At 39.1% G+C, this 22,033-nt stretch overlaps 1 protein-coding gene across 2 annotated transcripts in view; it reads left to right on the forward strand.

Annotated features, from left to right (window-relative positions):
* The window catches only part of AHR (aryl hydrocarbon receptor), a 56,008-nt gene extending 38,574 nt beyond the window's left edge, over positions 1-17,434 (forward strand). Inside the window, exons 3-11 of one of the 2 annotated variants that reach the window (XM_053466841.1) lie at positions 3,576-3,682; positions 9,050-9,139; positions 11,385-11,508; positions 12,366-12,496; positions 12,793-12,995; positions 13,289-13,398; positions 13,527-13,668; positions 14,271-15,510; positions 16,507-17,434. In XM_053466841.1, the coding sequence (XP_053322816.1) occupies positions 3,576-3,682; positions 9,050-9,139; positions 11,385-11,508; positions 12,366-12,496; positions 12,793-12,995; positions 13,289-13,398; positions 13,527-13,668; positions 14,271-15,510; positions 16,507-16,668 (2,309 nt within the window). In that variant the 3' untranslated portion in view covers positions 16,669-17,434. The remainder of the gene's footprint in view (positions 1-3,575; positions 3,683-9,049; positions 9,140-11,384; positions 11,509-12,365; positions 12,497-12,792; positions 12,996-13,288; positions 13,399-13,526; positions 13,669-14,270; positions 15,511-16,506) is intronic. The other variant, XM_053466842.1, reaches the window with a different exon arrangement.
* Positions 17,435-22,033: the final 4,599 nt, after the last annotated feature.

Below are 22,033 nucleotides of genomic sequence, written 5' to 3' on the forward strand. Positions count from 1 at the left end.
GTGAAGCGCCAGGATATGTTGCGCCAACGGAAGTGAAGAAGGTACCTGGACTCCAGCGCCACCGGAACCGTGAGGTAAGCATCCTTGAAGTCGATCTTGATCATCCAATCGTTTGTCAAGAGGAGGTCCCGCAAAAGATGGATCCCCTCCATCTTGAAATGGCGGTAACGGATGTAGCAGTTGAGATGACGAAGGTTGATGACTGGACGAAGGCCACCTCCCTTTTTGTGAACCAGGAAGATATTGCTGAAGAAACCCGGAGTGTTCGGGGGAACCCGCTCTATCGCCTGTTTCTCCGCCAGCGAGGAAAGTTCGGCATCCACCAGAGCTGCGTCGTGCTGCGAAAAATGGAAGGGAGGGGGGAGGAAGGATGGAGGAGGGGAACAAACCAGCTCTATGACATAACCGCTCACCGTTTGAAGAATCCATGCGTCGGACGTTATCGACTGCCAGGCCTGGAAAAAATGGGTGAGTCTGCCCCCTACAGGATACTGGGAAGAAAGGTAAGGTGGAAGAAGACTTACCGGTAAGCCGGCGAGAAAGCTGGGATCCCCGCTGTCCTCTTGCCCGCCACGGGCGGCCTCGCTGAGGGAAGAAAGGCTGTCTGGAGTAATAGGCATCCTGGAGGGAAGGACGCTGGAAATGGGACTGAGAGTAGGAGCCTCGGGTTGAGCGAGAGGAACCCTGGAAAGCACGGCCGGACAGACGGCCCCTGCCTCTGCCGACCCTGGGAGAGACCCGAGGGTTAAAAACCTTCCTCATAGAGGATTGCGCCTTGTCCAAGGCGGTAAAGGCCCCCACGAAGCGGCCGAGATCCTTAATAAAAGAATCTCCAAATAACAGTCCCTGGGCGTCACTACCCATCTCGGTAAGCGCCAGATTGGCCAATTTAGGCTCGATTTTGAATAAAATGGCCTTGCGCCGCTCTATAGACAGAGATGTGTTGGTATTGCCAGCGATGCAGATGGCGCGCTGCATCCAACCCCTAAGGACAGTGGGATCAGGCGGGGAACCAGATTCCACCCAGTCCTCGATAATTTGGAACATTTTGGTCAGGGGACCGAAAATGTCGAGCAGTTTGTCCTGCGTGGCTTTGAGTGCGGACTCCAGACCCCTGCGGGGATTCCAGCCTGTTTTGGCCAGGAACTGAACCATCTTCGGATCAACAACTGGGGTCTCGCAAACCTTACCCGGAACGATAGGCCGGGGGCATTCTGCGCGGAGCTTGCTGCGCGAACTTTTACTCAGGGGCTTACGAACCCTGGATTGCAAATAACGGGCCACATGATCGGAGGGTAACCACTCAGCCGATCTAGGATGGTGGAGTTCCTCAGGATCGAAAAAAGGTTCCCCAAATTGGTCAAGGACCGTAGAGTCTGAGGTTTTAGATGGTTGGTTAACCTGAGATGTCCCTGCCTGCGCGGCGACCTCAGAGGGGTGACCCGAATCAGTAAACATCTGCTCCTCTATATCAGAGTTAGAGACAGATGAATCCCAAGCCTCCTCAAAGGAATCAGCGTCCGAATTGGACGAACTAGACGATTGTGCTCTGGCACATTTCCACTTCCTCGCCTGTTCTGCCCGGCGGGTAAGGGCTCGCTTGCGTTTAGGAGGAACGCACTCAGTGATGGAATTAGCATCATCCTTCATAGAGGTTCTGGAGGCTGAAACACCTGTATGGTGTGTTTTAAATGAGACCTTCCTACCCCCAGGGGGCTTAGTGACAGAATCAGAAGGGGGGTCTGGAACCTGAGAAGGCCCAGGTAGAGATTTCTGAATGGCCTGGGTCAAGGAGGCAGATAAAGCTGATGTCATGGAAGACATGGCAGAGGCTATGGCCAGGGAGACTGAACTATTTAATTCCTGTAAGGGATCAAAAACTGCCATATCAGGGTTATGATCCTCATTGACAGAGGGATCCTGAGCAGATAAATCCCCAGAGGGAGATTGACGGCCAGCCATAATGAAAATATATATCTAAAACGCTACACAGATATATAGGGATATGCCCCTTTAAGGAGAGAGATACAACAGAGTAATCGAGAAGCGAAAACGGGAGAAAAACCTGCAAAACGAAGAAATCAAACGCCTGCACCGGCTCAGAACAACTATGCTCGCTCCGAGGCTCCTATCTCACACGAGGGACAAGAACAGAATGCCCGCGAATGTGAATGGGAGGAGTCTCGGCAGACGAGCAGCCGCGCGAGCAGGCAATGACGCCTGCAACGCGCGAGACAACCAGATACGATGGACGCCGGTGAAGTAAAACGGCGGAAACAAGCCGCGAGAGGGACACCAGGGAAAACAGATGCCCGAAACACAGGTAAGAGAGGCACCGGAGCAAGGGAGAAACGCCGAGAAAAAGCGGGGAAACGGACACAACGGAACGATAAAGGGGGAAACAAAAGTACAAAACACGCAAAATAACCAAATAAAATAAGAGAAAATAACTACTAAAACAAGTATAGGAGTAACAGACCGCGGGGGGGGGGGGGAAACCCCGCGGTCCGGACGAATAAGGTAAAAGAGAATCAGTCAAACAATAAATGGTAAATGAATCACGAAAAAGGTACTTATCTGCTGTATGGGAGCAGCAAAGAAAGAGGAAGATTGTGGGCAGTGCTATCCCTTTTATATGGCTATGGAGATGTTGTGGGAGGAGCTATGGTGTACTTTATTGTTCATTATTTTTCTACCAATGTATTTTTTCTTTGCTGCTGTTGGGAGTAAAGAAAGGGTTAATGCACAATATGAGCCTCCGTGTCTTGACATAAAATTGTTAAATGTGTTTAATATGTTTAGTCATGTGAAGAAAGTACACCCTTTTTGAATCCTACGGTTTTACATAACATAATTAATCATCTTTTCCTTAGCAGCTCTAAAAATTAGGTAAATACAACCTGAAATGGCTTCTACATTTTGGCTTTATTTTTGTTGAAAAGACAACATGACAGGGTGTAATATGTCATGTGCTGTATGTGTTGTGTATTTAGACAGCCTTTGTCTACCTTATCATAATGTAGCACCTGGTACACTGCAGAGGTTGAGGTTATTAATGTGCATCCACAGAACCTTTAGTAAATACACCCTTGTATCACTGCAAGAGTTTGAAAGTAAAAAAAGTGGCATTACTCTTGAGTTAAAACATAAGATGAGAGGTCTGTGCATTCTTATCGTTCAAACACCTACCACCCCCTCTGTTGTGTTTGCCAATAAGCCCAGTCAAAACAGCTTCCCCCACAGTTGTTGGGTAATGTTGATAGACATAGTAGACCAGTAGGGTCAACCCACGTGTTGTCTCTTTTCTCATATATCTCCTGCTAAGTGACATTCATCATAACCAAACAGTGCTGATCTTTACAGACTCCGATGCCTGTGTGATTTACTGCTTGTGATGCTGTAACAATTCAGCTTTTTCTTATGTTATTTTGTTCCATGTAATTAAAAAACATGTTAATTAAATATAGTGGTTACAAGTGCCTGCTGATAGACAGCTTCAAGCAGCTGCACACCTGCCCTAGTTGCAGTGGTATTTCAGCACGTTAATAATCCAGCCTGTTTTTCTTCCCATGCAGTGTCGCTACAGAGATCCAAGACAGACACCAATGGGATCAACGACAATCGCAGAGCGGTGAAGCAAGGAGAAGACCTGCGTTCACTGGAGGGAGAGCTTCTGCTACAGGTGCATTTACTGTTATTTACTATTAGCCACTTCCCAACAGCATTTTCTCCTAAGAGTGTGGTTTACCTATCTAGCTAACTGGTTAATACAATGTATAGGTGATGTTATGCCCTATAAAGTGATGAACTCTTACAAATCTATAAAGAAACCAAAAATGATTTTTGGAATATAAAGTGATTAGATATTTGTTTTAGCACATTAAGAGTTACATAGTCGGAGTGTATAAATAACTCTGAAATGGGATGCTGGTGTAAGGGTATGCTGGTTAGGGATAGTATTTTTACCATCCATTAAAAGTAAGGTTGCATTCTTCTCCATTTTTTTTTTTTTTCCGCATTGCATGTGTGCCAACAAAATTGGCCTGTATCCTTCAGTTGTTCCTCTCATGGACAGATGGGGAATAAAATATTGAAAACATCTGTAAATCGGTTACTTTTATTTAGTTTTCATATAAAAACCTACCATAACTACTTATATGAATATGTATAGGAATTAGAAGCAGCTTGTACTGGCCTAGGGTGGCAGGTTGTGGTAGAGCAGCAGTCCCTTTGCCACAAAACCAAGAGCAGATCGCACTCAAGGGCACGATTAGGCTGTTCTGGTTACAACGGACATATCTGATCTGTAGTAGTTCCATTTACACTACTAAGCCTTGGCAGCCTCTGAAGTGTGCTCTACCCTGCCCAGTGTGTCCTTTTGTCAGAATATGATGTCATATTCCTTCTCTCGCAAGAGTAGATGGCAGCCTCTTAAGTAGGTCCTGCAGCCCCAACTTAAATGCACCATGTGGGCATTAGTGTTTTACACCTGCAGGGACTTATTTTTATTTTGGACCATTTTTGAATTGAATGTGCCTGAAGCCAACATGACTATATCTAGAATTCACTTTATGGTTGATTACCAGAAGTTGCACAAATGATATTAAACTGGAAAATAGTACTAATGAGTAGATCTATTAAGCTTGGGACATTTCATTGTATTTTTTGTGTTTTGTAAGTAGCTTCCCTTCTTTGATAACATTTAATAATAGTGGATAGTCTTGTACCGTATCTTTCAAGAACACGTTTAAATTTGTTAAAGGGTACGTAGAATTGACTTTCTGTGGCAAGTTAGATAAAGACATGTAGCACAATCAACAGTACGTTTTTTTTTATTGCCATTGCCAGACATTATGGTGAAATGCTTCCCTAATCAGTTATCTAAAAAGTCATCTTTTGAAACATGCATGGGCTGTAAAGGAAATGAATCAGCACAGTGTTGCTCAAATAAGGTGATATCAATGTTTAACTTTAAGGGGAAATTCAGGGGAAAAAGTATTTTTCAATTTAAGCATAAAGTACAGAAATATAGGTCAGCGTTGGCAAAAACCTTGTTTTATCTCCTTTTGTTCCAATAAACGTCCTTTTATCTGCAGACCTGGAGGCTGCCTTTGTTGTCAGTCATGTGATATTTTGGGTGACTTTCCCTGCTTAAACCCCACGCTGAGCTAATACTTTATGACAATTCTATGAAGTCCTTTTCTCAATACGCTTTTATTAGTCAGAGTTTCCAGTAGTTTAATGAAGAGCCATTGTATTGCTAACCACGTGCAATATGATAAGGAGTCAGGGTGCTTGTCTAGTTAACTAGACTAAGATAACAGATAAAACACATACAAATAGGCAGTATTTTTTAACAATCATTTACAGCGTTTCTTGGTCAAGTATATTGGCAAAAGGCATGAAGAGTGTAACACTCACAAGATAGCAATTCAACTTCTAAGGCACAAATTTGGAAAATGATAGGTAACGGCTGAAATGCACAGACGTTTTTATCGTGCACCATTCCTATATATTAACCACTACACATACAATTAAATTAAGCAGAAAGTTCTGGTACTGCCACAGCAGAAGCTCATTACAGACTAAATGTTGCTACAGCTATTCAGTGTAACAAGTGTAAACACCTGCACTACTGTTAGACCCTGCCTGTGTTCTGCTAATGGACATAGGGCAAGTTTGCACTTAAAAATACACTTAATACTTGCACTTATCACAGACCCTGCTTCCATCGTCATTAATATTATACACTGTACTTTTTCCAAACATTAATAAAGCATTAGCAAGTTGTTCCTTATACATTTGCTTCCATAGCATAATCCACTTGCTCTGGAGCATTGAGATGAACATAGGATTTGCATCTTTCAGTAACCTGAAGGAAGGTACAGCCACATGGCCCAGTTATAAAATTACCCAAAGCACGTTTGACAAAAAACATGCTAAATGTTATAGAAAAACAAAAAGAATAGAACAGTCTGAGTTTAAAGCTGCCTGGTTGCTCTCAACACCCCAGAGGTTTTATGTGGAATTGCAAGTAAAACACAAAAAAAGCTTCCGATTGTGGCCCAGAATCTTTAAATCCGAACAACCAAGAGGATATCTATGAGTTCTGTCCGCTTATCAAACCAACTATGTTCCGTGATAAAGGATGGGAAGGTTTGTATGGGCTACTGGCTAAAACACCATTGCTAATGTAGAATGTGTCATGTGCCTGGGTTTAAGAGCTTTAGGAGTTCCTCTTTCTTTTTATGAAATATCTGAATAAATTAATGACAGGTTTTAGATGTGTCCGCTTGGAAACCCTCGAAATAATGGTAAAAAAATTTCAACATTAAACTCCAGCCCCCTCCCCCCCCCATTGTGTGAGATCTCGGGCTGACACGTGGGGTAGGATTTTAATTATGTCTTTATTTGCAGAGGCAGTCGCAGTGTCAATATTTAACTCCCCGATCCTAGCGCTGAGTAAAAGCAGGCCGTGTTATAAATGCTTCACCCCTCATTACTGAAGAAAAATAGTCATTAGGAAATATAAGCACAATACCCCTGGCTTGGCCTTTGGTCTGGAGCTAAAGTCTCCGTTGCTGTTTATATCTCATTAAATTAAAGTAGCTTTTGGTTTTATGAAAGATTGGCTTATTTAATGCAATTTTGAGAAATGATCATCTTTGATTTTTTTTTGTTTTGTTCCATTACCATTTTTAAAAGGCTGCGTAAGAAACAATAACCTTTACAATTTACAATGTTTCCTAAATAAATTACGTGCCTAGAACATTTTCTTCATATTCTAGGCACACACTGGGGCTTTAACTACATGGAAAATCTAAGTCATCTCGCGGCATGCAGTCATACAGCCAACAGATGTAGCTAAGATATTCTTTTTCATTTGCATTTTTGTTTTTAATTTTATTTTAAAAAAAATTTGATTTAAGATAAAAATGTGCTTACTTCCGCGTAATTTCCAATTTGCTTCTTTAGCTATTAAATAACTAGCATGCATACACAAAAATGCGCTTCTTTTATTGAGAAAAAAGTTGAGATTTTGAAGTTGCTTATTCTTTCCAATTGACCCGCCTGTCCGCTTTAAACAGAAGAATAATCTGGTTAATCGGCAGCTTCCCTTAATGTAAATTATTTTGGCGCTCCGTTACGGCTGCCTTCAAAAAACAACACTTGGATTGGATCTAGTAGATCAGAACTAGATCTCCCTAATTCATCTTTCGAGTGAAAGTTTTTTAGACTTTGCAACAGAAAAATAAGCAGAGGCAATAAATAGCATCCTCGCTGTTACGGTTCAGATGAGTCTCAGTAAGAGCCAGAAAAGTACAGGGTATTTGAAACTTTATTTTATTTATTCTTGTTATTCTGTAATAGATTCTACGTTCTATAATAGGTGAATGATACGGAGCTGCGTAGAAGGAACTTTTGGCTGATGATTCTAATGTATTTTCATCTACACATACTTGACATCCCTAAATATATATTGATGATTAAGGCTTTTTCCCTTCTTGGTATTAGAATGAAAGTACCTTATTGTCTGTACGCGCTATTTTTTGTTATTGAGTAACCTGAAATAGAATAGTTAAACTGTCCAACATATTTTGGCTTCTGTTAAAGCCTCTTACTGGAAGTTAATCTCCAGAATGTTTTGGACATCCTGCCAAATTACACATGTTTTGTTTGTTATCAACAAGGCATAGGCTACGTTGATCATAGTTACAGATAAATGAACTTTCGTGCCTTATCACAAAGGAGCCGTTTTGTCTGTTTATCACGTAAATGTTACTTTGTCCCCATGGTCTCACCCCAAGCAGCTAGCAGAAAAAATAGGTTGCTTTGCGTTTCCATTCAAAAATCTTCCATTGTGACACTAAAACAGAGACTACAAGTTGTTTTATTTGGTGATAATATAAAACATGGTGGAGGCTCTAGATTCAAACTAAGAAAAGCACTAGCTACAGCTGAGCCCATTACAAGGGAAGTCTCTGAGCTCCCCAATCCGCTCATTGAGAACCAAACCACCAGGAAGCCTCATCGCCTTGGAGGGCAATCTGCCGACCCCATATCCCCTAATCCCTAGGCCGGTGTAAATTGATACTTATACATATGGAAAGATAAAATGTTACATCTTAACAGATGTATAACAACTCACATGTATGCACAATGTAAAGAAGATTGTCCATCGGCACCTTCACAATGCGACATGTTTCTTTGCTAATGTGTGGGAGATCCTCTAACGGCAGGTGCCAGCGATTCTGTGATAAGCACGCAAAGTTATCAAAAGAAATAAAATACAAATGATTAAAATTAAAACATTTTAGAACAAAAAAAGTTAAGGATGATGTAATTATGACATCATTCATTGTAGCCATTAATCACAGGGGAGATCACAGAAGGGATCTCTGGTAATAAACAACAGATCCATTAGAAGAGTTCTGAACGCTCCGCCAACCTCCCAAAAAGAAAATTTAAAATAGATTGTTGTATACAATAGTGTGGTGTATAGGAGAACATTGTGACAATTAAACTCTGACACGAAATTGAAAACCTTTTTATGTACTGTATTTAAGGGATGTTAATGAACATAAAATCTGAAATCTCCCCAAAAAAATAAATGTAAGTGTTTGGTGTGGAAATGGCTGCGTGGAAGGTGTTAGGAAGGTGTTACTTCCTTAAGTAATATCGGTTGTCTGCTTTTACAGTGTGGTTTTTGCAGTCTGAGGGCGCCTAATCAGGCTATAGTTCATGTACTTTACATTCAAAAAAAGAGACAAAAAATACAAAGTGATGAATTCTTTCACCTTGGCCTGTAAATGCTGAAGGTAGAGGAACACCCCAGATGTATTACATGTTTCCAAAGGCAAGGAAGTCATTGATTGGCAGTTTTTATTTGCATTAGATGTGCATTGTTTATTACCTGGAAATCCAAACTAATGTGAAAAATTTTATGCATGTATAGTAACTAAATGAGAGAGAGGGAAATTCAAGTTGAGCATAGACATAGAGACAACGTTATCGCTAAATTCTTTCCTAACGTATTTTACTCTTTTAGGCCCTGAATGGATTCGTGTTGGTGGTGGCATCAGATGGCCTTGTCTTTTTTGCTTCATCCACCATTCAAGATTACCTGGGATTTCAGCAAGTATGTGATCTGATATAACTGTTATTGTGCTTTTGGTATGTTTTTTTTGCTATAGTGTTTTTGTAGCCAGAGCATTGGATTCTCACCTGTCTGTTCTAATGCATTATAACTGTTCACGGGAAGCGCTTACATTGATTTAAGAGGGAGTGCTTTCCTGCCACCGATTGGCTGCTTCAAGCAGCCAATCAGGGGCAAGAAATGGAAGACCCCAGAGGAAGAGGGCAGCTGCAGCAACAGGACTGCAACTTCTAGGTCAGGTAAGTGCTAAGTGCATACTCAAGTACTTTGATATGCATTCTTCTTTAATGAGGATGTTGGGGACATTAAACTATTCCTTCTACATTTAAGCAAGACTATGAGATCAGACCTGCAAATTTGTGAGGAGTCAACTCTTTCTGTATGCAAAGTTATCTTCCTAATAAAAGCGATTTAATTTGTTTCATTTGACTAACACTTTAAAAGAGAAGCCACAGCCTTTTAATGCACATGGTAGCTGAGTGGTCCCTTGCTCAGGGGCTGTCCCTTTAAACATTTTCTGTGCCCTATTATTCTCCCAGGACAATGTCTACGCTGTGAAAAAAAGTTGCGTGTGAAGTTCTAATTAAATACTATGACTCTGATAACTTTGGTATTTCCTTAGTATCAGCTGGCACCGATGATGCTGTTCGAAGCCAAGTTCAACAGTATTTTCATCTAATCATCTAATCAGGAATAATGTGTGATTTTATTCCTGTGGCACATGATTCTAAAGAATCCACTTCAGCTTTTTAAAATGTATTTATAATATATATATTTTACTGATTTTCAAGGGCGTCGGTGCAATAGTAATTGGCATTTACTATAAATGCAAGAGCTTTAATGAAGTAGTTTCAGAAACAAATGGAGTGTTTTCATAATGTACGAGGAAATAAACACATCTTCAGCCAAAAGGAATTGTTTTTGTAAATACCAAAGGTTTATCTTTTTGACTAATATCTTCTCCAAGATAGATTACATCTGAAACCAAAAGGGCAAGACAAACAAACAGTGCTTTTAGCTGAATCAGTAGCGATGACTTATAAACATGGCTTCCCTGTATTTACTGAACCTCTGCGTGTGCCTTGGGAGCCTAACTGCTTACTTGTCCCCTGCCTGCTGGTTTGCAAGCAATGCTCCTGACAATCTACTCAGGCTCATGTATCATCTTTGTCTAATGGAACACGACATTTACTATATCCCACTCGGTAATAACTCAATCTAAATAGCATGTTAAGTGCAGTTCAGCTATGTACCGGAAACTTACCAAACCACCATTGTAGGAAAGGTCAGCGATGATGAGGTTGTGAAGAGCGGCAGAACAAAATGGCCAAGTCGCATTACTTACTCAACTATGAATACACTTATTGTAAGCGTTACTGTACTGAAGACTTAGCTGTTCTTTTTTCAGGCAGTAGAATAACCAAAGGAATGAACCCAAATAACGTGTTACTAATTTATCAGAAATTCTGCACCTCTTCCTCAGGCTCTTAATCCTGTTCCTATTTTGGAACATGTTCTTCACTCTTCTGCCAAGCACACACTGTCTTTGCCAGCCATTAAGTAATCAAAAGCAGTTTGGTAGGGATGTTAAGGCAGGATACTAAATGGTGTGGTTAACTGCACTAAATAAACTTATATAAAGGTAATTATGTTTACTGATTAATTATATATAGTATATTATAACATATATTTTATATATACATACATATATTAGAGCCTCACTTTTTGGGTATACAATGTGTTCAGGGTTCTTGTGATTATTCCTCCTTGTTGCTTTCCTTTTGATACAGTGTCGTATGTCTTTGTTGGCAGCCTATGTAAGGATGATGGAGAGCATTTCAGAACAGGAATGATGCTAGGAAAATGTTAATTTTGAAAGGGAATGATTTAGAAAAAGAAGACATGTTTCTGAGTATCAGAGCTGCTACTGGAATTACTCTTCACCTTTTCAGATGTACAGTGTGGCCCAGTCAATATTTTCTGTTTGGTTCTGAGTACCTATTTAGGCATAGCTTGGACCAGTTGGCTAAATGAAACCTAGTAGAATGGATAGTTGCCAGCATTGGGAGATTTGGCCTGTTTTCTGCTTATGCATGTATTGATGACTTATAATAAACTAAGTCTTTGCAAATTAGCAGTGTGTTAAAATGCATTCCTTAAGAATCATGTCACATCTTGTGTAACTCATAACTAATACATCATTTTTCTTTTTGTTTTCCAATACTAGTCTGATGTCATTCACCAAAGTGTATTTGAGCTCATTCACACAGAAGACCGACTCGAGTTCCAGCAGCAGCTTCATTGGGCTTTAGACCCAGCACAGCCTTCAGACACTGCCCAGAGGTCCCAGGGTGAGCGTCTTCTATCATGTGGATAGTATTAATGCGTTTGTGGTCTATAGGTATTCAGGTCTATAGGGGTTCTGGTGGTGGTCAAAATATGAAGGCCACTGTTCAGATAATCCAAATGAAAGCCTTGAAATGAAGTATTTGTGGTCTCCTTTTTTATATTTGCCTGCTATTTCAGTATGTAAAGTTCCATTGGTTTTAACTTAAAGTATGTTTTTTTTATATGCTTTAAGTTAATTAGAAACCTGTTCATGATTGCATCCCTTTAATGTCGAATCGCGAAGCTCTCACATATTTAAGTACGACAAATTACATTTTTATGTTTGCACATTCAGAGGGTATTGAATATTTTGCAATTTCCTTTTTGAACTTGTATGGGATTATGAAATATTAATGTCTGTTTTTGTTTAAAATACTCTTTAAAAATGTCAGCCTTCGGAAAATGTTAGCGCACTGGCCATGTTAGAAGGGCTGAGGTTGCCAAAAGCTAGATTGCAAGCTTATGCTGGTGATGCCCATAAGATTCAGGGAATTGAAAGGCCATTATTTATTTTGACAACTGAAATAAAGCATATTAATATTGTAAATAGATTAGATAGGTGGTTCTTAAAAACATGCTGCTTGGATATAAGCTGCGTTAGTAGATCTCTTGGTCAGATCTATCTTCTAGCTTTACATTTTGCGTGCCAATTTCGTGAAATTTGGATTAGTCATACTAGTTATAACGTTTGCTCTGATCAGGATGCGTCCACAGAGCCCTAATGTTGGTTACGCACCAGAAACACATAAAAAGGTCAATATTTGAATTTCTTTTATACTTTTGTATTACGATTCGATTAATAAACTAATTTGGTTTACAGATGACAATGACTTCCCGGTGGTACAACCTTGCTACAAACCCGAGCAACTTCCTCCGGAGAATTCATCGTTCATGGAGAGAAATTTTGTCTGCAGGTTAAGATGCCTTTTGGATAATTCCTCTGGATTTTTGGTATGTTCATATCGGGTTACCGTGCTGTTCTGTTATTTGCCCTCTTGCTTTGAAGACATTAAAAAGTAGATGGGAACACAAACCCACGGCGCTTCTTTATGGAAAAGCCCACCATGACTATTGAACAATGTAAATGTTACCTAATAATAAATAGATGTGGTGACCTGCTACTCTAATATATGAAAAGGATCACTTTTTATATGTAACCTCCACTGACTTTGTGTTTCCATACATTCTATACCTAAAGAGTCACAGGTAGGTAATCTATCTGTTTTTGATTTCTTATTTTTTTTCAGGCCATGAATTTTCAAGGACGTCTAAAGTTTCTGCACGGACAAAATAAGAAGGGGAAGGATGGGTCGCTTATTCCTCCTCAGCTTGCACTTTTTGCATTAGCTACTCCATTGCAGTCTCCATCCATCCTGGAGATCCGAACCAAAAACTTAATCTTCAGAACAAAGCACAAGCTGGACTTCACTCCCATTGGTTGTGATGCGAAGTAAGCATTCATCACGTTATCATCGTGCCTGTTTAATTTATTAATTTCTGTTTAAACAGATACTTTAAGGCTATATGTTGAATTCAGTCATTCCTATAGTGCTATATCCTTATAAGCCAGAGGTGTCTCCCATGTTAGCAATGGCCCCCAACCTACCTGAAAGACCCCTCTGTTCTCCTGCTATGCTTATCTAACAGGAATTCATTTGCAAGCATATTAAGCCATAAATCCATCGCATTAGATCGGTGTGACCAGTACCGTTCCATGTTACATTATATATGTTTTCCCAACAGAGGAAGTATTGTCCTGGGATACACGGAAGCAGAGTTATGTGTGAGAGGAACCGGCTATCAGTTTATTCATGCTGCTGATATGCTTTATTGCGCAGAGAATCATGTCAGAAGTAAGTTGCAAGACACAAAAAATTCAGATCGAACCTGTTTTTTATTTTTTTATTTTTTTTTATTTAACCTTTTCTTGGTTAATAAGCAACCGTGACCTGTGAGCCTGACCATTTTTCCAACTTTTTAGTGATCAAGACCGGTGAAAGCGGCATGACCATATTCAGACTCCTCACTAAAGAAAACGGATGGGCTTGGGTCCAAGCGAATGCACGCCTTGTTTACAAAAATGGACGGCCAGACTATATCATCGCTACACAAAGGCCCCTGACGTAAGTTTGAAAGCTTACCTGTGTGATCACCGTTGTGCACTTTCATGCAAATTGTCTGGCTTCTAAAACAAATAAACTGCACTAAAATCTTAAGACAATGTAAGAAATCCTTGTTTCTGATCACATGACAACTGTTAGAGGGTCCTCTTTAGAATGCTAGTATGTTACATGAATGGTCCAATGGGGCTAGAAATAGTGCCCATAGATGGTAGAACCTTAACCCTAACTTATAATGTAAAGGGGTTTAGAAGGACAAGGTCTCTTTCTCCCCATCTTTTCAAGAACACACAGCTCCATCGTCTTCCTACCATCTGTCATCAATTAGTGCTCTGTGTGTACTATTTTACTCTTACAAGAATCCAAAATACATATAAACTGATTTGGTCTTAACCTTATTCATGGAGCCGTTGGCTATTTAATAAAAACAAACATCTAATGTATTATCCATTGTATTTATATGAACCGATATGAAGACTCAGACCTTAATAACGCTGTGGCCTGGTCTTTGATTCAGGATAGCCCTATGCCAGCCCCACGCTGTATTAGTCCCTACCGCTTCTGATGGGATGTGTTTCCACTTTGTGTCTACATTTTATTTTTAGTGAAGAAGAAGGAGCAGAGCACCTACGGAAACGAAGCAGTCAGCTGCCTTTCATGTTTGCAACCGGCGAGGCGGTATTGTACGAGTCTTCCTTTCCTTTCCAAGGAATAATAGACCCCACACAAAGTAAATCCAAGAGTTCCTCTGTCAAAGGAACCTCCTCGGCCAAAGCCTCAATAAATGAAACGCCTGTAAACCCGGCTTCGCTCTTGGGTGCCATCATGAGACAAGGCGAATCTGTGTACATTAGTCCTCCAGCTCCAAATAATTTTTCCTTTGAAACCTTTTATACAAATGCTAGAGACAAACTCAGCGACTTTTCCAGCAGTTGGCAAGATAATTGTGTTCCAGTAGCCAATAACAATCTCAAACGAGAGGACGGAGTTTCTACACAGACGACAAATTTAACGCACGCTCCTGAAAATACAGAAATCTTTAACGAGAGCAAAACTAATGATATTTACAACATCATGAGAAGCCTTGGCATCGATTTTAGTGATTTGGAGATGATCCAGCAAGATGAGGCATTTTTTAGGAACGAGTTTGAATTTCCGGATATTGGAGATATTGATGTGGCAGATGAAATTCTGACTTATGTTCAGGATTCTCTGAATAGAAAACCAGACTGCATGTTTGTTAACAACATCCAGGAAATGCCTTGTGTACAAGACCCGTCCGGCATCGCACAAGATCGCTTGGATACGCCGCAACTACTTCAACAGCAGCCAAACCAAATGATGTCGCACCAGCTGTGTCACAAAATGAAACACATGCAAGTCAATGGTTTGATGGGAAACTGGAACTCTGTGAGCGGTGTGCCCCCCACGTACCAGGAGCCGCAGGAATACGTTCCAAGTATGAACAACGTTGCTCCAGACTTTTACAAACCTGAACTCAACAGCGCTCCTTATACTTGCAAACAGGAATATATGCCTTACCAGGAGCCGCTGCCCATGGTGCCACTACCTTCTAACCTTACGCAGATGGACTTTGACCTTGGAAATGTGGAAAGACCCGCTTACCCTGCGTCTTCCAACTTGGACACTTTTCTGGAGTGTTTATCACAGAACCCTGAAATCCAGAGTTGTGGGTTAAACGCACAGACTGTTCTGATGACTCCGCAGGCTTGTTATACTGGTGCTGTATCAATGTACCAGTGCCTACAGGAACCCCAGCCATCATGTCTCAATCAAATACAGTATGACACTGTGATGCCCACACAGCAGCAGTTATTAAACAAGGTAAGCAGCGCTCGGTACTAAACAGAAAATCAGAATCAGAACATACTGCATTAAGATATACTTACTTTACATAGAAATATGTAGATCATCAAAACACACTTTTGTGTCTGCAACTAGAATATCTTAACATAGCTATAGCCTTCACTTAAGTAGATATATATATGAGGCCTTGTGTAAAATCTTAATAAAATGTATACCCGTGAAGTAGGATGTAAGTTTGGCTGTTTAATTACCGCCAGGCTGTAGTCAATTAATTGACAAAGGAGAATGCAAATACGCTGTCCATTACTATTAGTTTTTATTGTTATTATTAATTTTTGGGGCATTTGTTACTTTTTCTTGAGTAAGCCAACTTGCCGGAAACGTAACATCTGTACAAGTGACCTCTCGTGCCGTAAAAGCTTATGAGGAGCATCATTGTATGCATAAGGGCTGTTTTGACAAAATGAGTGTATTATCTCAGGTTTCAAGAAAGAACATGCCTTCCCCGGCCCTGGAATTCCTATTGTGTAATGAAGAACTATGTTAATGGGAGCCGTTTTAGTGTAAACTGATAGTATACCAAGTAGTTTATCTCCCTTCGGAAAAACTGCCTGTACCCATAAGCAAAAATCAGCAATTATAAACAGGGGAGAGATAACATAATGGCAACTATTAATCATACAGAGCCTGAGAATAGGAAGTAAAGATGGCGGCTCTTATGGAATACCCATTAGATGGGAAATATTGCTTATTTTAATCAATAACCATAATTACTTGAACATAAGATATCGTATTTAGGAATAAGTTTGGGTAACATCCTCTTTGATGTCGTCAGTTCTGAAAGGTACAATACTTCTTCACTTTTACAATATATTCATTTTATAGTAAATCGTTTGCAATGCACCACTTATTTTCTCTCTCTCTCTTTATTTCTCTCTCTCTCTCTCTCTCTCCCTCTCTCTCTCGTTCTCTCTTTTTTTTTTTTTTTTTTTTTTTTTTTTTTTTTTTTTTTAGCAGTTCCAAAATGGCTTAAGTGGAGGAAGCATGAACGAAGCGTACGCTGCACCGATGGATGTGGTTAATAACACCCTCTCGGCCACACGTATACCCCCTCATCATCGTCATGCTGCGGATTCCAAATGTTACCCGGATTTACCGTCAAGCGGATACATGTAAATAATCGACGCCGAGGGCAGCACGTGCTCTTAAGTGTTTTTCTTTTGGCCTCGAGACTTCACGTTGAAAATGCTTTAAAGCCGCATTATATTCTAAAGAGTTTATTAAAGGCCGTTTGCACTTTGTAGGCCTCAGAAGTCTAAAGCTTACACGTTGGACAGGGCTGGCCTGCTTGTGGCAGAGAAAGCATAGGTTGGAAAACGAAGCTCTTCTATTCCCCGTACTAAAAAGTCCATATTTTTAGTGGGATTTAAGTCTGTGTATTTTTACAATACAGTCCTGTAATATGTGATATCAAGCAACAACATAAGATAAGGCAAGCGTTTTATTTCTCTACACTGCGTAGAACTATTTGTTTCATGTTAAAGCACTTACAGCCTTAAATACAATGGCATTTTATACATTTTAATTAATATATAACAAACATTTATTTTCCTTTTCGCATAGTGAAGAACCTAGGAACTCTGCACCAAAATCCTTTCGAGTGGCAGTTCTATTTTCTTTGTATTTTATATTGTTTTGCACTCTGATAGAGTAGAGTGGGTTAAGTCTGTGATTAGCTCCTGATCAGGTGGGCTTTTTTATTTGGCTGGATTGACCCGATACTGAAATAAACCGGCAGCGAGCAGGAGGCAGTTGCCCCCTTGAGCTGCTGTGATTTGAAGCATTGATGACACTGGCTATTTATACATGCAGTTTAACATATGGCCATAGACTGAGTGTTACGGTGTTACCAGAAGCTTATCGGCTTGTTTTTTTTTTTTTTTTTTTTGGGGAGTTTTTTGCAGTTTTGTTTTTTTTGGGGCAAAAACCTAAGTAGACTAAATGGCTAGCATGTTCCTGATTAGTGGATGCATCCTTACACAGTATAGGTTAACCCTTAATAAGCCAAATATTAGAAAAGGCATTAAATATCCCAATATTTGCTAAATATTTTGCACTAGTAGTATTTGCTCTTTTGTGCCTAGAAGGATACCGACCGGACCCCACTGCTGGGGCCGAAACGTACATCTGGGGTTTTTGGTTCACTCGTGCAGATGAAATTTGCCTCGTATTTCGCTTCTAGACTGCCCTTGTGGCCAGGGACAGACAGATATGTCGATGGAGATTTTTCCTCTGTAATGGCACGAGATGGGTGAAATTTAAAATGCTCCCAAGCAAGGATTCACCATAGGAGAGGCTATTAAGCCGCTGTCCATCTCAAACCTTTTTTTTGTATGATAAATAGAAATATAGGTCACAAATTTATTTTTACGTTTTCCTTCTGCATCGGAATGATGTCAGAATAATAGTCCAATTTGTTGTGCAATGCGTTCTGGATTTGCTGCATTCCGCTCCCATCTGATTTGTTTTCACAACTACGATTGATGATATTTTCCGTATCCCTGAGACACACGCAGGGTTAAATCACTTGTGAAAAGCACTGCCACTTTAATTGTGGATCAGTTCATGGCTTAAAATTTGATTAGATCTAATTCTATTTGTTCGCATCCTGCACATGGTGGTAATTTGATAAACGTTTATCTTCAGAATTTCTCTATAAGTGAGATCTTGGCACGTTACGCGTTTTTAAGACGGTCGTGCCATTACAGTATCCCGTGAGAACGTTGGATTTTGACCTTGCCCCCCACGTTCACTTACTCATAGGTAGTAGCAGCACTTTTTGTATTAACGATGTTCCTCAAAGCACTAAGAGTCATAAACAGAATGCAATTGTGCAAAGCACGAGATCCTAATTGCAGTTAAGGCTGGAAGCGTATTGTTTTGCGTTATTTCCTTGCAGTGATGTTTGTCCAAAATAAGGAAAGGCAGTCATTTGGAATATTGTTTGATATAATAAATTTGTGTGACGATTTCCCTATTCTTTCCTACTTATTTAATACATAAATTAATGTTTTATGGCACTGAAAGGAATAGTGAGTTTGAGCACGTCCAGGATGTTCAAGTGTCGTTTTATGAACTCCACCAACAATAGATCCACAGAATGAGGCACTCGCAGGTCTTAAAGCTGGGGAGGAAATCTAGAAAAATCTGGAATATCGGTGAGCTTGCCTTGATAGAAGTTAAGAATTAAAAAAAAATATCTTGAAACATTTTTGTATTTTGACAGCTATTAAAAATCTTTTTAAAATCCCAGATATTAGTGGTAGCTCTAATAAAACACTGTTCTAGATGCATTCAAAGAACTCTCTGCCCCTGATAATTCCATCTGAAGTCTGGAAAGCCCATGTGGCATTACACCTATTTCCAAGTTGGTCCCATAAATCTAAATCTGTCCGTCTTTCTTGTTTGAATCTCAGGATTTTTTTCCAAAAAGTCTCGCAGGTGAGTTACCGTTACAGCTCTCAATCTTCAAGATCTAGTTGCCTCCTGACCTCATACTGCATCTCCTACTAGAAGACCATGACCAGCTCTGTATAACGCATAATTAAATCTGAGATTCTATGATCCATCTATGGATTGTGCATAAGAATTCAGCTTTGAATATACTGAAAGTGGAAAAACTGAATTTCTCTGTTTCACTTATTAGTTATAAACTAATGTCAAAAAGCATGATTTGCATTTATATTTATATAATATATATAATGTCAACACTCATGTTCTATCAAGGCATGCCAACTATTAAACCATTTCGGATGACCCAACATGCTTCTTTTCATATAGAACACATAGAATGAAGGGATGATAGGCATTGACAGTGGTTTCCAAGTAAGTGTGTTCATTGCAATTGGTGAATCTTCTTGACTCGATGCTTTAGTTATGTATGTCCAATAAACGCCACGCATTTTTTTTGGTTGTAAAACAGGGTTAAACGTAACAAATCTGCCATCATGAGAATGATGGTTTGTTGCATTAATTGTGTGCTTGCTTGTTTCTCCTCTTTTCCTGGAAAGGCAACCATTGCTTCCTGAGTTTATTGCAGAGGAAAACATGTGCCTTATCTTGTGTTAACCCTTTTATAGCCGGGCGAGGGGATGGCAGATTGCATTGCTGTGTGCCACCCCCTCTTCTGATAACCCGAGGGTATTTTCTTTTTAATTATTATTAATATTTTATCTTAATTTTCTATATCTGACTCTATGCAATGTTTTTCAACGCGTCAACCTATCAGATCAAGGATGGCAAATGCATTAGGGTTTGCTTGTACAGTAGAAAGTTAAACAGTATTGTTGTTTTTGTTTTCTTTTCTTTAGTGTCATAAAAGCAGATTAGTTTTTTTTATTGTTTATTAAAGAGACAAGTTTAATAAAGAGTATAGAAAAAGAAAAGTGATACCTTCACTAAATTTGCACTTACATTGGAGCCCATTTGCTTGGAGTGAAGGACTCCATATATGCATTTTTGTATACATTATCTTCCTATTAATTCTCAAATGAATGCATTTTAAATCACTGTTTGTTATAAAACTTAATTCAGATGTTGCTAAGTTAAAAACCTGTTACACTAAACATAGCCAGGTGCAAAATAAAGATCCTACAAAGTGTCTGTCGGTATTATAACTGTTTAAAAAAAAAATACATTTTTTTTGTAAGAAAAATCAGTTTTAGTTAGAAGTACTTTGTAAAACTAAAATTCCTTTTATTCATCTTTAAGTAATAAAATATCTTTCATGCTCTTGACAATCACATGATCTGAAGAAAATTGTACACAGTGAAGGCTGCTTTGAGTTACCGGTGTGTTAATTGTTACATGTTATTATACCTGCTGAATTATAGTCTGTTTTTATTAGAAACAAATCATAAACACATATGTTCATATAATATTGCATAGAACTTTTGTGATATCAAGACTCTAACACCAGATTATATTTCCATTCTTTTTTTTTTTTAATACACGCGTCTTGTTAATCACAAAGTGATTAATCACAAAAAAAAATTTACAAAAACTTTGTATATATATTTTTTTTAATCTATAAGGATTATTTGACTTGTAGTCGCACCAATGTATGGTGTAAAAATGTTATTTGAAATAAAATTGTAAAAAAAAAACATTTTTTTTTGTACATGTTAAAATAATGGTGTGTGTGCTGTGTAAGTTAAATGTAAGGAACAAAAGCAGCATCCTATATAAAGTGTATTATAATTCTGATTTTTTTTTTATTATTGCCAGTGTCTGGCAGAAAAGTGAGAATTTGTTTTGTGTAATTGAAAAGCAGAAAGAAAAATGTCACAATTGTGTTTTTATATTGTTGAATAAAGGACAATCATATGGACTGGAATTAATTCACGTAAAAAGTGTCATTTTTAATTCATGGGTAATAAAAGAAAACAAAAACCAAATTGTTCATACATATGCATTTTTTGTATTATGTCACTTTTAGGTGTGACATTACATAAAGAAATAGCACTGAAAAGTACTTAAAATATAATTTAAAAAAATGTTTTATGGATATACAATATAATAAGATTCTTTTTTGTCAGCATTATTGTAAGAAATCTTGTGAATGTTAAAGTATTTGAAGAAAAAAAAACGCAGTGAAAAATTACTCCATTTGCCGGTGTGACTGCCTTTAATAGGAAGCGGTATCTGAATAGTTTCGAGTAATATGCTGTTTGACCTGTTTTCTGTATGAAATAAGTAACAGTTGTAGGGAATGGATCAGGGAAGTTGGCAGGTCTCCAAAGCAAACTCAGGAAAGCTGAGGGACTAAAGGGGGTAAGCCACTTTTCTTTGTTTACAAAGCCGTGCGCGGTGGGAAATTATATAAGAACTCAACTGTTGGCATTTACTGCGTGACATTTTTTTCTCTTCTGTACCAGTCACTCAAGGATAAAAAAAAAAAACTACCATGGAAAAAACTCTTATCCCGATGGGTGAACAACACTAAAACAAGAAAAAAAGCTACTGAGGATTACATTAATAGCTTCTTATACTTTGCGGCACAGAATTAACCAATACGTGGGAAGCTTTTTATTTTTTTCTGCAAACAAATTGAATCGCTGTTCCTATACCGCAGATGCAGTGCGCTTTAACACCAACATTCGCACCAGGAATCAAAAGAATACGTCGGATCATATAGAATAAGTCAATTTACTTGCTTTGTGCGTCTTAAAATGTCAAATTTATGGAGTTTCATGGTCATCCCCAGACATAATGTGAGAGCCGTTTGCCTAACGTGTTTTTCTGACTACGCGTAGGTAAGTAACAACCCGGTGCAGTCTTTTAATAACCCCGCTGAGTATCGGGTTCTAATTTTTCCATATTAGCCATTTGATGTATTATAGCTTCATTATCTTATCCGATGTACAGGACAAACACCCTACTGCCTGTAGTAACCAATGGAATCGCTTAGATCCTCTTATTAAGTAAAGTATGGAGGAACGGACAACGGGTTGTCCTTAAACCTATTAAAGACAATGCATTG

The sequence above is a fragment of the Spea bombifrons genome, chromosome 5 (genome assembly GCF_027358695.1).
Source record: "Spea bombifrons isolate aSpeBom1 chromosome 5, aSpeBom1.2.pri, whole genome shotgun sequence".
In the NCBI taxonomy this organism is placed as follows: domain Eukaryota; kingdom Metazoa; phylum Chordata; class Amphibia; order Anura; family Pelobatidae; genus Spea; species Spea bombifrons.